General features: G+C 36.0%; 1 protein-coding gene across 1 annotated transcript; it reads right to left on the reverse strand.

Moving 5' to 3' along the window:
• Window positions 1-319: 319 nt before the first annotated feature.
• Window positions 320-14,867, reverse strand: LOC128169056 (E3 ubiquitin-protein ligase MARCHF5-like). The gene is made up of 6 exons (XM_052835220.1): window positions 14,551-14,867; window positions 13,897-14,102; window positions 13,433-13,563; window positions 7,454-7,640; window positions 2,065-2,231; window positions 320-1,682 (listed from the first exon to the last, which is right to left on the reverse strand). Exons 1-6 carry the CDS (start codon window positions 14,574-14,576, stop codon window positions 1,497-1,499), a joined length of 903 nt encoding a protein of 300 aa, XP_052691180.1. The 5' UTR covers window positions 14,577-14,867; the 3' UTR covers window positions 320-1,496.
• Window positions 14,868-18,476: the final 3,609 nt, after the last annotated feature.

Raw genomic sequence — 18,476 nt, forward strand, 5'->3', positions numbered from 1 at the left:
TCAATCCGAGCCCAAATATAGCTTATACTTTGAGACATTTATGTTTATTCCACAATATGATATCAATTTTACGCATCAAACGAGCTATTTTCAACAAATTTTGCTGAATATCTGCAGTTGAAACTATCATACCATGGCGTCAACAAAGCAAAAAGATGACGTCACAATACAAAAGAAACGCTGCGTGAAAGCGTGCGTACTCGTTCTGTACTCGGCCTTGTTAAATTTGTGAAAGATAAATCACCTTTAACAGCAGTATAATTATAAAATGAACATGTATTAAAATTATATATTATCAATGACAAAACAAACTACTCTGTCCTTTTACATACTTAAATATTTTATTCAATCAAATTTATATTCATAAACAAGAAACACTAGTATTGAATTTCAGCATGCAAAATACTCTTTTTTTTCAAATTAAAGATCTACAATCTAGTATAGACCTCTAAAATACTTCATTATAGTCACAGAAAACACAAATCAAGTTAAATAAACTCTTGAAGCCAACCAACAGCTGCTAACAGATAAAAAAAACTTGTTTTATTTTCAGTTTATGGGTGTAAATGTTTGAATCCTGAATTCATAGAATTCATGATGTTTCTCTGTGATCCTTTTATTGCTTAACCTGTGAGCTCTCTCCTCAAAAAATCAGTCTAATACTATCACTGAGAGAGAGCAAGTCAACATCACAAGATGTAAGAACTGCAGACACATCAACACTCAATGTGAAGGTTCTGTTTCAACAGAATCGGCAAAGCTTTGTATTTAGATCACTGATTAGTACTCAGAAAAATATAAAGACATATGAGGTTACCTGAAATCATGAGATGTTGTAACATTATACATAACAGACTGATTATACATCATTTCATTTACAGACAGATTTGTAGATGGTACTGAAAAAGAGAAAATACCCAAGCCACATTAAGTCACTTTACCATGTAAGTAGTGTTTATATATCATGCCAACAATAATAGTCACTCAAGTACTGCATACAACTAAATGTCCAGCCAATACATGTACATACTTCGTTAACAAATATAAATGACTGGGAATGAGGGGGAAATATCACACAATGGAACAGCTTATGAGATCACAACATGGGAGCAGATGCTGAGGTGACGACAGTTACTAGTTGTCTGGTCAGGTACCACACCGTTAGTGTCAGGTAAGTCCTGAAGACACCACTGTCTAAGGTGTCTCCTCAAAAACAAGAATAACTGCAATGACTGTATGGTAAATATTAATTCCATTCATATATAGCTTGATATGTACCGGTACAGCTATATATTATGATCCACAGCATTACACAGCACAGCACCAACAGACGAAGCTGGCTTAAAACATACACTTCACAAAATATGTCAGATTTATACTTAGGTAATCACCATGGGCTAGTTTTATAAATACATTTGGCAAACTTTCTGAATATGTTGGGCCTGGGTGATTTGTCTCAGTGGTGAGTGGAGCTCGTATAAGTTCCTCACGGCCCCTTACACGGATGATGATGACAGGCGGGGCTCTTCTGAGGGGTAGTCTTTGATGACCCGATTTGATGAGGTTGGGCCAGTCTCCTCTGTAGGGTAGTCTTTGATGACCCGATTAGCCTGATTCAGGTATTGCTGTTGCTTGAAGTAGATCTTGAGTGCTCCTTTCAGTATTGTGAAGGCCACACCACCCTAACAAACAAATCAGTCCGTTAATTGACATTGTTAGATGTAAAACAGACACCAAGGCACACCGACAGGTCTCAATCTACAAGTTATGACTCTGATTTTCCAAGCCAACCTTTAACAAGATTTTTTTCTTTACCTTAATTTCATTGTAAAGTACTAAAAGCAGATCGTCAGGAGTTACGGTACTTGGTATTAACGGAGGTTTGGTTTAGAACATTATAATTTATAAAGTAAGGTACTTGTAGGTGTATTTTTTGAGAAACAAGACTCTAATTTACATTCCCTTATTTTTAAGATGAGTCTTACACAAATGTTTTACCTGATTAAATTTTTATAAAAACACAGAATACCTGTAGGCAATTTATTGTTCACTAAAAATAATTACCAGAAGTGTTCGTTGGAAATTGGAGTGCACCGATCCAAACATGATTTTGCCCATGACTGTGGCGATGGTGGGCATGATGAGGGCGCCACAAAAGAGCCGCGTGGCAGTCAGCATGTCAGAGAGGTCTGGCTGGGTCTCCGTGGGAACACGCAGGTTCCTGCCGCAAACTGAAACGACAACAAAAATATTGTAACAACAAGTCTCACGAGTAGTCCTCCTGAATCATAGTAATGGCCACACATAATCAAAACAACAAATCAATTACAGCTTCATGTCACTACAAGGAAGAGTAGTTTGGACCTGTCCTACATTTTGACATGACACTAGTGCCCTGTCAGTACTGGTACATATATATTGAATTAGAACATGTCAATCAAACCAATCTAGACATGCATGGATTCAATTTTTCTCTGTACTTATTATTTAATGGAAACACTTAGGGAGAAATTCAAAGAGAAATATTTGAACAATTAAATTCATTCTAATAGGAGCTATTAAGAAAATGCATGATCACTGCAGAAACAAAATTATTCTGCTGAGACAGGTTATGTATTTTTTTATGCAATGATCACCTCCTTTAGTTTACAGTCTTATTAGCCAACACAGAGAGAATTTGTTATAATAATCAGCTGTTTTGTATTTAATATGTTTATGTGTGACATCATAGCGTGCGACAGGATGTGTAGTGTCGTCTGCGAGGTTAGAGAGACGCCAGGGATCAGAGAGGAAAGACATTGAGGAATCTTCGGTAATTCAGCCATGGCGTGCGGGATCTATATGTAACTGTGACTGTTGGACCGTCTTTTACTTTCTGTGAACTGTGATCCGTCTGTTAACTGTGATCTTCCTGTGAACTGTGATTCGCCCGTGTGCGCGTACCGTCCCGTAAAACTGCACCGTCCTGTCGCCATTCAATCAGCTGAGCATCTGTGAAACTTTGTTTAGATTAATTGATTCTGTATTTGTTTATCGTTTGTGTGTTTTGATATATATGTAATCTATTAAATGTGTAAACGTTAATTGTTTCGACTGGTGTCTTTTGTTAGTGTCGCTATATTTAGAATTGGGGAAAGTTTTTGGGCTAATTTTAGATTTCTAGTTCAGCGCACGTTATAAATTTGACTGTTACAATGGTTGCCAGTGATAGTCTGTAATCAGTTACCACATGTAGGACTCAGTTTTGTACCAATAATCTAAAGCCTATATGGTTATACTACCAGCCTTTGGTTGTGACAGGAATTAACTCTGAAATGAGCTACCTCAAGTGTCTATATAAACCCTGATCATATTCTTGATTAATTAAACTTGCCGATCTTTTGTATTTCATTACTGACATCAAAGAAAATACAATCCCTGTTCTAATGCAGCAATGAGGTGATCTCTGGTGATAGTCGTTAATCAGGGCAATTTGTTCTTTATATTGCTCTGATCTCAAGGACATTGTTCTTTATATTGCTCTGCTCTCAAGGACATTGTTCTTTATATTGCTCTGCTCTCAAGGACATCTGACTGCACTCAATAACCTTCCTCATCTATTTCTAATCTGAGAGATTTACATCATGTAACGGTGCTCTAGTTTGGAGCGCCATACCCTCTATTTCCAAAAACAAGGAAAATCTTCACAGAATTAAAATTCCTTCCCAAAATACCACAACAAAGAGGAAAAGCAGCCTGTTCTGTGATAATTTAGACATGGTTTCTATTGTTTCATCACAGGATAAGCAGCCTGATTTCTGATGATCTTAGCATGTTTTCTATTGTTTCACTGAGGCTGCACTGTATTCTAATTATGTCCTTAGTTTTTTCAGCAATGCCTGAGCTCTGAGGGGAGCCCTGCTGTGGCACAAAATTTATCTCCCGTCTTTGTGTGCTTACCACTCTAAGCACTGCAGCACAATAGCACAAACAGGTGCTCCTGTACCATGTTCATACAGCTGTATTCAACAAGATGACATTCACTTTTCATCTAAAAAGGATGAATCCTGGAAGCTTCTATATAGGCATCAACATAGACTTCATTATTACAAAATTTTACAGTATATTATATCATATAAAAGTATATTATACAAATACCAATCATGCTTCCCATCGTGCTATTCTGGATTTGATCATGATTTATCTAGAGCCAGCGGTGGAGCTGAAGGTGGCAGGAAGTGACCTTGACAATGGAGCTGCACCCCATAAAATCAATATCCCCATATCACAATATAGCCTACACACCGAGGGACCAATGAGAGAGGGAGGTGTGCTCCAGTGGCTGGCCGTTGCCCTGAAGGATTTTGATAAAGCTGGCCTGTGTTAATTGCTGGATAAGTAAATGTATTGACTTCCCCCCTCTCTGGGGACATCTCCAAATCGATCCTCTGCTTGTCCATTAAACAATCCCTACTGTTATTGAGCACCCAGTGTGTGTGTGTGTCTGTGAGAGTGACTTAGTGTGTGTGTCTGTGAGAGTGACTTAGTGTGTGTGTCGGTGAATGTGACTTTACTTGAGCAAGTTTGGGTGTGTTTACCCTATGATAAGGGGGCTAGTTCTGTTACAACTCGGTTTAAATTTCTTAAGGAAGTATGTAACCCTGACATTTTGTGAAATACTTTCTTTCAAAATAAACAATATCACCCGGTAATTATAACTGTCCAGACTTTAGCTGTCTAACAATTAAGCTCAAAAGGGTTTTAAACTTCTTACCATTCTAAGAATTTTAAAAATGCATTTTAGACAATATCTTGGACAATTTAAGATTTATTTTGAATATGAAGTGTTTTCCTACATTTTGATATATCTCGGTGTCCAACCTTAAGTTAAAAGGGATATCTGTTAAATTTTGTGTTGTAAGGTATGCTAAAATTTCAATTCAAATAAGGATTTCTGTTTAAGATGAGGCACTCTTGGGAGAATCTTCTTCAAGAAGCATTCATACACTTCTAGGATTGTCTGCAAACAGTCGGAAAACTCTCCCTGTGGAGATCTTCAGGGAGTGCAGTAATACTCTCAAATCAATTTCTACAGCTAGTTTTCCTACATGTGTAATTACCATTCAAACAAGTCTTTTCACAGACTTTCTAATTTCCCTAGTGAAGAGGGAAACAGAATTAACAAGTGTCAAACTGCCATTGGTGTTTATAGCTTCCCTCCACACGATATCCCTAAAACAGCATCTGAATTCTGGTGATACATCAATAAGTATGCTCCCAGGACAACCAGATCGTTTATCAGCACCTTATAATACAGAATAACTCTATAGTTACATGTACTATAGCAAGTACACCTACATAATGAGGATATTTATAGGTGTATTTCTTGCTTCATAAACCAATCATTTCACTTGATTTCATGTTCTTTTTTTTTTTGAAGGGGAGGATTTAGAGTTTACTTGAATCAATTCAATTTAATTTTTTTTTCAAAATACCACATTTTTAGAATTCACTGAAAATGATTATCAATGTTCAATTAAAGCAGACAATGCTTTGTAAACATATTGTAAATACATGTACCAGTGCCTAACGTTGCAAACGTGTCTGTGTTTGGATGGGTCAAATTTCATTGAACTGTATAAATAAGACACTACGCAAAACAGTGAAATAAACCAGCAGATAGGATATGTTGCAGGGATGGTAGTTTGTAACAAGCTACCACTTACCAGTAGATAGGATATGTTTGAGGAATGGTAGTTTGTAACAAGCTACCACTTTCCAGTAGATAGGATATGTTGGAGGAATGGTAGTTTGTAACAAGCTACCACTTACCAGTAGATAGGATATGTTGGAGGGATGGTAGTTTGTAACAAGCTACCACTTACTAGTAGATAGGATATGTTTGAGGAATGGTAGTTTGTAACAAGCTACCACTTACCAGTAGATAGGATATGTTGGAGGAATGGTAGTTTGTAACAAGCTACCACTTACCAGTAGATAGGATATGTTGGAGGAATGGTATTTGTAACAAGCTACCACTTACCAGTAGATAGGATATGTTGGAGGAATGGTAGTTTGTAACAAGCTACCACTTTCCAGTAGATAGGATATGTTGGAGGAATGGTAGTTTGTAACAAGCTACCACTTACCAGTAGATAGGATATGTTGGAGGGATGGTAGTTTGTAACAAGCTACCACTTACTAGTAGATAGGATATGTTGGAGGAATGGTAGTTTGTAACAAGCTACCACTTACCAGTAGATAGGATATGTTGGAGGAATGGTAGTTTGTAACAAGCTACCACTTACCAGTAGATAGGATATGTTGGAGGAATGGTAGTTTGTAACAAGCCAACACTTACCAGTAGAGATGGTATGTTGGAGGAATGGTAGTTTTTGTAACATGTTACCATTTACCACGAGAGAATGTGTTGGAGGAATGGTAGTTTTTGTAACATGTTACCATTTACCACGAGAGAATGTGTTGGAGGAATGGTAGTTTGTAACAAGCCACCACTTACCAGTAAAGAGGAGGTGCTGGAGGAATGGTAGTTTGTTACAAGCCACCACTTACCAGTAGAGAGAATATGTTGGAGGAATGGTAGTTTGTTACAAGCTACCACTTACCAGTAGAGAGGAGGTGCTGGAGGAATGGTAGTTTGTTACAAACCACCACTTACCAGTAGATAGGATATGTTGGAGGAATGGTAGTTTGTAACAAGCTACCACTTACTAGTAGATAGGATATGTTGGAGGAATGGTAGTTTGTAACAAGCTACCACTTACCAGTAGATAGGATATGTTGGAGGAATGGTAGTTTGTAACAAGCTACCACTTACTAGTAGATAGGATATGTTGGAGGAATGGTAGTTTGTAACAAGCCAACACTTACCAGTAGAGATGGTATGTTGGAGGAATGGTAGTTTTTGTAACATGTTACCATTTACCACGAGAGAATGTGTTGGAGGAATGGTAGTTTTTGTAACGTGTTACCATTTACCACGAGAGAATGTGTTGGAGGAATGGTAGTTTGTAACAAGCCACCACTTACCAGTAAAGAGGAGGTGCTGGAGGAATGGTAGTTTGTTACAAGCCACCACTTACCAGTAGAGAGAATATGTTGGAGGAATGGTAGTTTGTTACAAGCTACCACTTACCAGCAGAGAGGATATATTGGAGGAATGGTAGTTTGTTACAAACCACCACTTACCAGTAGAGAGGATATGTTGGTGGAATGGTAGTTTGTAACAAGCTACCACTTACCAGAAGAGAGGATGTGTTTGAGGAATGGTAGTTTGTAACAAGCTACCACTTACCAGTAGAGAGGATATGTTGGTGGAATGGTAGTTTGTAACAAGCTACCACTTACCAGTAGAGAGGATGTGTTTGAGGAATGGTAGTTTGTAACAAGCTACCACTTATCAATAGAGAGGATATATTGGAGGAATGGTAGTTTGTTACTAGTTACCACTTACCAGTAGAGAGGAAGTGTTGGAGGAATGGTAGTTTGGCAGCGTGTTTTCTCCACAGACGGAGGAGGTAGTCTTCCCAGCGGCACATCTTGCCCAGCATCAGCACCACAGGAATGGAGGGCAGACAGATCAGCAGGAAGATCGGGTCCACCCCTTCCATCACATTTAGCCCCTCCTTGTGTCCTAGAACCTGACAATTCAAACCAAAGTGTCAAATCAATTATTCTGCTACATAACTTTAATTTTCCTTTTTTATAATCAAGCATGTCATGTTTCAAAAGAAAATGAATGGTGCTTTATGAAATGAGCAATATTTTCCACATGGACTATTTGTTCTTTGTAATGTAAAGCAGGTTAAAATCTCAGTAGTAAAGATCCTGACTTTTACCATGCAGCTGTTCATCTCTGCTGTTCAAATTTGCAAAAATCTCATTTTTATGATTTTTAAAAAAGAATATGTAATTTGTATGAAAATGTTGGGTAAATTCACAATATAAGTGTCTATTAGTGTTTCTCTGATAAAAAAAAAATATAAAAAACCCCATTACGTTAATTTATTGATGAACTAGACTAAAATTAATTTTTAATTAATTATAAATAGTGGCTTGATTTCCACTTGCGTTTTGTTGTAGATTGTAAGGTGTTCGGATGAGATCTATACATGCACTTAATTGGACTTGACTTTATACATTTGTAAATATTTTTGTCTTGAACCTCATGTGCCATTGATATGGCTTGAGAGAAATAAAAGCATGCTATAACAACTTCTTTAATGGAGACTGTGTGGTCATTAGAATATGAGGACTTAATTAATCTAAAAGGTTCCAGCATCAAATCTTCTTAATTAAATTACTGGATATGTTTACTTTTTTTACATCAACAAGCATATCTCTATCTAGAATTATTTACTTCTACATGCAGAAGAATTTGCAGATTTACTTTTTTCCATAAAAGAGAATATTTATTCTGCAAGTTTCATTTTCCTGCCATTCAGTATCTGACCGTACCCAGTTTACCAATCCCAATTTAATTTCTGTTGAATCTCAAACAACAAAGAATCTGTCGTCTGATTGGTCAATATTCTGTTGTGGCTGGTGAATATTTATTTCCTCTACATCAACTGACTTTAAAGACTCATAAAATGTAAATTGTCAATATCAGCAAAATCTTCCAGAGTAAGACATTGGTTTCTTTTCATTTGAATGCACTGTCAAATCCTTTGTGACTATTTATATCTAAAGAGTTGTCTTTTTTTAAAGACAATAGCCTGCTAGTACAAAGCTGAGACCAACTAAGGAAGAACTGATTCAGATATTGATCACAGTATTAAAAACTTTATCTCACAATGTCTGTAGATAGAGCCAGAAACGCAATGGTTTATAAAGTAAATGTATACTGCTATATATGACACTGGCAGTGTATACATTTTTTGGAAATACATGCAGAGAACTTTATATCATGAACATGATGAATAGCTTCATGATATGAATTGAGGAATCAAAAGCAGTGGGACCTGTAGATATAAAACGTTCACACAGTCTGTCCCTTGATGGTGTCCTCTCAGAGATGAAGGCTAGATTTATAGTGGCAGCCATTTAGCCATGGATTCGGACATTTCATGGATGCCCATTTAGCTGTGGATTGGGACATTTCATGAACGCATATCAGATGGTGTGGGTGCATTGAGGACACAACACCCCGAAGATTTCTACAGAGCTGATTAAGACACATAACAGCCATAAATCTTTCCACTGCTCGCAACAAGTCAAATGCCCATATGTGTGATCAAAATTCCTGTATGCATGCAAAATGTCAGAATCAAATGAATCAATTTTTATCTTTGGGATTTATGGTACTTACTGGTATGCATGTTTTGTACCATAAATTTGAACTCTGGTGTTTATTATGGATTTTATACATATCTGGCCAGGCATGGTTGATGCTAACAGGACATGGCTATTTTTATCTTCTGTTTGTGTATTTCATCCTGTTGACATTTCAGAAATTCAGCAGATTACGTAATGTGTAAATTTCATGTCACACAGGTGGCTGCTGGCAAACAAAGATTGGTTGATGTACTTTACACTATTACAAATCCTGAATCTATATTCAGTAGTTATGATGGATGAATTCACTATGACCTTTGACCTCATCAAACTTGCCATAATTTTAATGACTGCTGTACCGGGGTGCTCCAAGATTAGAGCAGCTGCATAGTGCTGCTCTTCTTTCGCAGCTTTCTTAATCAATGATATATATTTTAACCAATGCTAATCTATTGCTGTGTATAAAATATTGTAGCCAAAATTTTAAGTGATGTTTGAAACTTATACATTTCAAATCTCAAAATGTGGATCCCCCATTTTCAAAAGTGAAGCTGAAGCTCATGTCTTGGCAATTACAATGTTCAGCTCTATATTCCAGTTCAATTTCCAAATATTTTGGCAATATTTATCAATTAATGCTATTTCAACAATAATAAGTTCGGATTTGAAAACAGTAGGTACAATGTTTAATATGATATCTAAAACAAAGACAATTCTCTCCCAAATTGTACAAAAAAATCAAGTCCCTGATTTTCATATCAAGTATCACTTCTCACAGACAGATGCCATATATCTCCTCTTTACAGATAAGTCCTATATCTCACAGACAGATGACAATATATATCTCCTCTTTGATTGACTTTGAAGATAAGTCCTATATCTCACACACAGATGCCATATATTTCCTCTTTACAGATAAGTCCAATATCTCACACACAGATGCCATATATTTCCTCTTTACAGATAAGTCCTATATCTCACACACAGATGCCATATAATTCCTCTGTACAGATCAATCCTACATCTCACATACAGATGCCAATATATCTCCTCTTTACAGATAAGTCCTACATCCCACAAACAGATAACAATATATCTCCTCTTTACAGATAAGTCCTATATCTCACAGACAGATGACAATATATCTCCTCTTTACAGATAAGTCCTACATCCCACAAACAGATAACAATATATCTCCTCTTTACAGATAATTCCTATATCTCACAGACAGATGACAATATATCTCCTCTTTACAGATAAGTCCTATAACTTACAGACAGATGATAATATATCTCCTCTTTACAGCTAAGTCCTATATCTCACAAATAGATAACAATATATATCCTCTCTACAGATAAGTCCTACATTTCACATACAGATGCCATATATTTCCTCTTTACAGATAAGTCCTACATCTCACATACAGATGCCATATATCTCCTCTTTACAGATTAGTACTACATCTCACAGACAGATGCCATATATCTCCTCTTTACAGATAAGTCCTACACCTCACAGACAGATGACAATATATATCTCCTCTTTGATTGACTTTGAAGATAAGTCCTATATCTCACACACAGATGCCATATATTTCCTCTTTACAGATAAGTCCAATATCTCACACACAGATGCCATATATTTCCTCTTTACAGATAAGTCCTATATCTCACACACAGATGCCATATAATTCCTCTTTACAGATCAATCCTACATCTCACATACAGATGCCAATATATCTCCTCTTTACAGATAAGTCATACATCCCACAAACAGATAACAATATATCTCCTCTTTACAGATAAGTCCTATATCTCACAGACAGATGACAATATATCTCCTCTTTACAGATAAGTCCTACATCCCACAAACAGATAACAATATATCTCCTCTTTACAGATAATTCCTATATCTCACAGACAGATGACAATATATCTCCTCTTTACAGATAAGTCCTATAACTTACAGACAGATGATAATATATCTCCTCTTTACAGCTAAGTCCTATATCTCACAAATAGATAACAATATATATCCTCTCTACAGATAAGTCCTACATTTCACATACAGATGCCATATATTTCCTCTTTACAGATAAGTCCTACATCTCACATACAGATGCCATATATCTCCTCTTTACAGATTAGTACTACATCTCACAGACAGATGCCATATATCTCCTCTTTACAGATAAGTCCTACATCTCACATACAGATGCCATATATTTCCTCTTTACAGATAAGTCCTACATCTCACATACAGATGCCATATATCTCCTCTTTACAGATTAGTACTACATCTCACAGACAGATGCCATATATCTCCTCTTTACAGATAAGTCCTACACCTCACAGACAGATGACAATATATCTCCTCTTAACAGATAAGTCCTACATCCCACAGACAGATGTCATATATCTCCTCTTTACAGATAAGTCCTATATCTCACAGACAGATGACAATATATCTCCTCTTTACAGATAAGTCCTATATCTCACACACAGATGCCATATATTTCCTCTTTACAGATAAGTCCTACATCTCAGATACAGATGCCATATATCTCCTCTTTACAGATAATTCCTATATCTCACCCATAGATAATAATATATATATCCTCTTTGAAGATAAGTCCTGTATCTCACATATGCGCTATCTTATCCATAGAGTTATATTCTATATCTCACATAGAGACAGCTGCCCTATCTCATCCATAGATATGTCCCTTATCTCACATACAGCTTTCTTATTTCATCCAAAGATATAAGTCCTATATCTCATATACAAGCAGCTTTCCAATTTCATTCAAAGCTCAATTAGTTATAAATCTCATATATAGACAGCTGCCCTATCTCATCTATAGACATAAGTCTTATATCTCATATACATGCTGTCCTATCTCATACATAGAGATAAGAGTTATATTTTATAGATACATGTCTAATCTCATCTTCAGAGATAAGTTCTACATCTCAAATACAGATACATGTCTAATCTCATCTATAGAGACAAGTCCTATATCTCACATCGAACAGCTGTCTATCTCTTCTACAGAGAAAAGACCTATATCTCACATACATACAGCTGTCCTATCTCTTCTACAGAGAAAAGACCTATATCTCACATACAGACAGCTGTCTTATCTGTTCTACAGAGACAATTCCAATATCTCACATCGAACAGCTGTCTATCTCTTCTACAGAGAAAAGTCCTACATCTCACATAAAGACAGCTGTCTATCTGTTCTACAGAGACAAGTCCTATATCTCACATACAGAAAGCTGTCCTATCTGTTCTACAGAGACAAGTCCTATCTCAAATACAGACAGCCGTCCTATCTGTTCTACAGAGACAAGTCCTATATCTCACATACAGACAGCTGCCTATCTCTTCTACAGAGAAAAGTTCTATATCTCACATAAAGACAGCTGTCTATCTGTTCTACAGAGACAAGTCCTATATCTCACATAAAGACAGCTGTCTATCTGTTCTACAGAGACAAGTCCTATATCTCACATAAAGACAGCTGTCTATCTGTTCTACAGAGACAAGTCCTATATCTCACATACAGACAGCTGTCCTATTTGTTCTACAGAGACAAGTCCTATATCTCACATACAGACTGCTGCCCTAGCACTAACTCTCTATATCACTTTTTTTTACTAACTCCCAATATCACCCACTTTCTTATTCACTTTCTATATCACACTAAACTTAACATCAACTCGCTATATCACACTAAACTTCACACTATCTCTCTAGATCATAACACTCCTCACTTTCTCTTTCACTCAAAGTGCACTCGACCAAAAACAGATTCTTCTTTAACTCACAAGTTTATCTAACACTGGGATTGTGATTACATGATACAGACAGTGATTTTTTCACAGTGACCTAGACAGGTATTAAGGTACAAAAAAAACTGCAGGTCCAGACCAGGCTAAATAAAACAAACAGGTACTTCGACATATATCCGTAGTCCTATCAGTCAATGATTTTTACAGCTAAGGTTAACAGATATGAAACCACATTCCTATCACTCGAAGAAATTTAAAGATATCCACAGTCCTATCAGTCAATGATTTTTACAGCTAAGGTTAACAATGAAATTTAAAGATATCCACAGTCCTATTAGTCAATGATATCTACAGCCTACCTGCATCACTGTGATGGCACCATAGGTAACGGCGGTCCAGTACACAGAGCCCATCAAGATGCTTCCCGCAACAAAAGGGGCAACCTTGTAAATTATTCGGTCAATTTTGTCCATCACAAACACTAATGGGCCTGAAATAATAAAGACTAAGTTTTAATTGTATGTAATCATTTCAAACATTTCAGACGGTTCTATATGGAATGTTATGGCATCTTTCTTGATATACATTAAAATTTATTGTTGATAACTGAGGAAAAGATATCTAATTCAAGAGAAAACATTGTCACATGAATGTGATTCACACCGGACTGATAATCAGAGTACTCCAGACATAAACAAAACACGATTAAAAAAAAGATAGTGGGCCCTAATGAAATAAAACAACAAAACAAACTATCTATTTTTCCTCAAGACATTATTTACTTCATTATTAAAATGTTTCATTTTATTTTCCACATATTTACCGAGTTTAGGAAAGACGATTATGTACTCTGTGTTGCACTGAGGACAGGCCACTTTGGATGTGCTTTTTCCCTTCTGTTTCTCGTCTATCCACCTCTGGAGACAAAGTTGATGGACCCACTTGGTGGTTCCCTTACACCGACACGGCCTGACCCATGGGGTACTACTATCATCATCCTCAGTAGCGAAACACACCCAGCAGGTTTTCCTAAATACATAATTTAATAATCTTACTTCTTGGGACACATTACATTTCACTGTATCTATGAATCATTTTACATACAGCACATACAATTGACAGGACTTGTAACATGAATAGGTAGAATCTTTATATTTCATCAATTACTTGTTATAATCGCATCCATATTATTGTTTTTAATGTATATCCTCCATGAGGGCCATTGATTGGTAGACATACAAAGCAGGCCAAAATATCAGACTACCAATGCCATACTATATGAATAGCTCACCACTCTTGAAGTTGTATGTCTGTATACAGTGTAGTAAAATAAAGTTAAAAAGTAAGTTACTTTCTTTACCTTGTTTTTTAGTTTCTACACAAGCCCCTGTGACCTTTCTACTGTAACGTTATATGCGCTTGTTGATGTATTATAATGGTTGTCAGAACTAGCTATGATCTGTTTAAACAAACTCACCTTTCTTCATCAAGCTGTAGAGCCATTATTAAGTAACCGTTCGTCACTGAGAATCGTTCGTTGTCATTATCTTCATGACGCAAACCTGCGAATCACACGATGTTGTGCTGGCCACGAAAACATAAACAAAGCCCTGAGGTCAACAAACTTCTACTGCACTAAATCAATTGAAAAGGTTCCTCCATTAAAACTTATAAAATAAGTTCGGTATAAATAGGCCCTTCCGATATGCAAAACAAATACCAAAGTATGGTTTTATCACCCAAAACCCAGGCAAAACCTTTCTCGGTATCCTAACCGGAAGTGACGTTCAGGTACATTGGTATTATAGATAAGTTGTTCATAGATGATGACCAATTCATTCGAACACCAACATTATAATTGAAATGCAATGCCTTATTCCTTTATATTGTACAATGATAATTTTTAAAATACATTTAAAATCTACAAATACTATTCTTATGTTTCCCTACTCCCTCCCTCACCCTTCACAGACGAAAACTTCTTGAAACTGTTAAAAAAAGTATGCAAATAATTAAAGATTTTCCATATATCTAAATGGACATTTTAAGCAATGTTATATAGCTTTTTTCTTCAATACATGACCATACATATTTAACACATTAAATGTTTTGTCAAGTAAAATTAACTTAAAAACAAAACAAAAGCAAAACAGCATATCAGAACGTTATAGAATGATACACAACGAATATTTTTTCTCACGAGATAAGAAATATGAAATATCCAGTATGGATCCGGTGAAATATATGTTTACAAACAGTTCGTTGACAATTTAAAAAAGAGGGTGAATATTCTTTTGATAAAAAAAAGCAGTGGCATAATCAGGCACGTAGCATCAAAGAGGGGGTGGGGGTGGCAGGGTGGCCTGCCCCCCCCCCCACCCACTGTTTTGCGCCGCAAAGATTTTTCTTACATTTACATACAAAAAAATTGAATTAACATGGAGTTGCACCCCCTCCCCACCCACTTTCATTTATGTGACCCTGTAAAAAATTAAAATAATCAGTGAAATTGAAGTTAAAGGTATACTACCCCCCCCCCCCCAGGCGGATTTTCAGAATTTTGAAAGAAACCTTTTTCCTTTTTTTTTTTTGCTTGTCAAGATTTTTTGGATGAGTCTGCCCCCCCCCCCCCACTTTCAAAAACGTTGCTACGTGCCTGCATAATCTTGACGACGAAAAGGGAAAAGTTCTTCAACAATCCTCAAAATTCAAATCTTTTGAGGGGGGCTGCGTTGTGTCTAAGAATTTTATCTGAATGTTAAAAATGTTATGCCCCCGCCCCAAAGGCCCCTGTTGCTATTGATGTCTGTAAGAGACAAATATTAATATTATTAATCAATTCGTTTCACTTTGTGGACAATTATACATTAATTGTGGCATTTATTTCAAAGGCTCGCTGATCTGTAATTTTTCTTCCTGCTTTAGTTTGGATTCAAATAAAACTCCATGGCCTTTTTGAAATACGCTGTATAATTAATCGTTCTGTACCAGTGTATGGAGTTATCGCATTTAAATTATTCCCGGTAAATGAGGCACTAGTGATCTATAAGTAATAACAAAATGCATGGTTGATAGGCTTAGAAGCTCTATATTAATTTTTGATCTCGGGTGCATGGTGCAGTGATAATAATTTTTATAAAATCATGCTAAAATTTAATATTAATCGCTTGTCATGTGCACTCCCTCACACCAACCAGAAAACCATTCTTTACACTAATCACACAAACCAGAAAACGTAAACCATTCTATACAACAATCACACAAACCAGAAAACTGTTCTATACAACAATCACAACAAACAGAAAACCATTCGATAAATCAATCACACCAACCAGAAAACCATTCTATACAACAATCACACCAACCAGAAAAACCATTCTATACAACAATCACACCAATCAGAAAAACCATTCTATACAACAATCACACCAACCAGAAAAAACATTCTATACAACAATCACACCAACCAGAAAACCATTCTATACAACAATTACACCAACCAGAAAACCGTTCTATACAACAATTACACCAACCAGAAAAACCATTCGATAAATCAATCACACCAACCAGAAAACTATTCTACACAACAATCACATCAACCAGAGAAACCATTCTATACAACAAACCAGAAAACTGTTCTATACAACAATCACAACAAACAGAAAGCCATTCGATAAATCAATCACACCAACCAGAAAAACCATTCTAAACAACAATCACACCAACCAGAAAACTATTCTATACAACAATCACATCAACCAGAGAAACAATTCTATACAACAATCACACCAACCAGAAAAACCGTTCTTTACAACGATCACACAAACCAGAAAACCATTCTATACGACAAACACATCAACCAGAGAAACAATTCTATACAACAATCACACCAACGACAAAACCATTCTATACAATAATTACATCCACCAGAAAATCCATTCTATACAACAATCACACCAAACCAGAAAACCATTCTATACAATAATCACATCAACCAGAAAAACCATTCTATACAACAATCACACAAACCAGAAAACCGTTCTATACAATAATCACATCAACCAGAAAAACCATTCTATACAACAATCACAGCATCCAGAAAACCGTCTATACAACAATCACACCAACCAGAAAACCCATTCTATACAACAATTACACCAATCAGAAAAACCATTCTATACAATAACCACATCAACCAGAGAAACAATTCTCTACAACAATCACACCAACCAGAAAACCATTCTATACAATATTCACATCAACCAGAAAAACCATTCTATACAACAATTACACCAACCAGAAAACCGTTCTATACAATAATCACATCAACCAAAAAAACCCATTCTATACAACAATTATACCAACCAAAAAACAAACCATTCTATACAACAATCAATCCAACCAGAAAACCATTCTATACAATAATCACATCAATCTGAAAAACCGTTCTATACAACAATCACACCAACCAGAAAAACCATTCTATACAACAATCACACCAACCAGAAAAACCATTCTATACAACAATCACATCAACCAGAAAAACCGTTCTATACAACGATCACACAAACCAGAAAAACCATTCTATACAACAAACACATCAACCAGAAAAACCATTCTATACAACAATCACACCAATCAGAAAATCCATTCTATACAACAATTACACAAACGAGAAAACCGTTCTATACAACAATTACACCAACCAGAAAACTGTTCTATACAACAATTACACCAACCAGAAAAACCATTCAATACAACAATCACATCAAACCAGAAAACCATTCTATACAATAATCACATCAACCAGAAAAACCATTCTATACAACAATCACACCAACCAGAGAACCGTCTATACAACAATCACACCAACCAGAAAACCCATTCTATACAACAATTACACCAATCAGAAAAACCATTCTATACAATAATCACATCAACCAGAAAACCATTCTATACAATAATCACATCAACCAGAAAATCCATTCTATACAACAACTACACCAACCAGAAAACCGTTCTATACAACAATTACACCAACCAGAAAAACCATTCAATACAACAATCACACCAAACCAGAAAACCATTCTATACAATAATCACATCAACCAGAAAAACCATTCTATACAACAATCACACCAACCAGAAAAACCATTCAATACAACAATCACACCAAACCAGAAAACCATTCTATACAATAATCACATCAACCAGAAAAACCATTCTATACAACAATCACACCAACCAGAAAACCATTCTCTAAATAATCACACCAACCAGAAAAACCATTCTATACAACAATCACACCAACCAGAAAACCGTCTATACAACAATCACACCAACCAGAAAAACCATTCTATACAACAAACACACCAACCAGAAAACCATTCTATACAACAATTA

This window comes from Crassostrea angulata, unplaced genomic scaffold, assembly GCF_025612915.1.
Source record: "Crassostrea angulata isolate pt1a10 unplaced genomic scaffold, ASM2561291v2 HiC_scaffold_92, whole genome shotgun sequence".
NCBI lineage: Eukaryota > Metazoa > Mollusca > Bivalvia > Ostreida > Ostreidae > Magallana > Magallana angulata.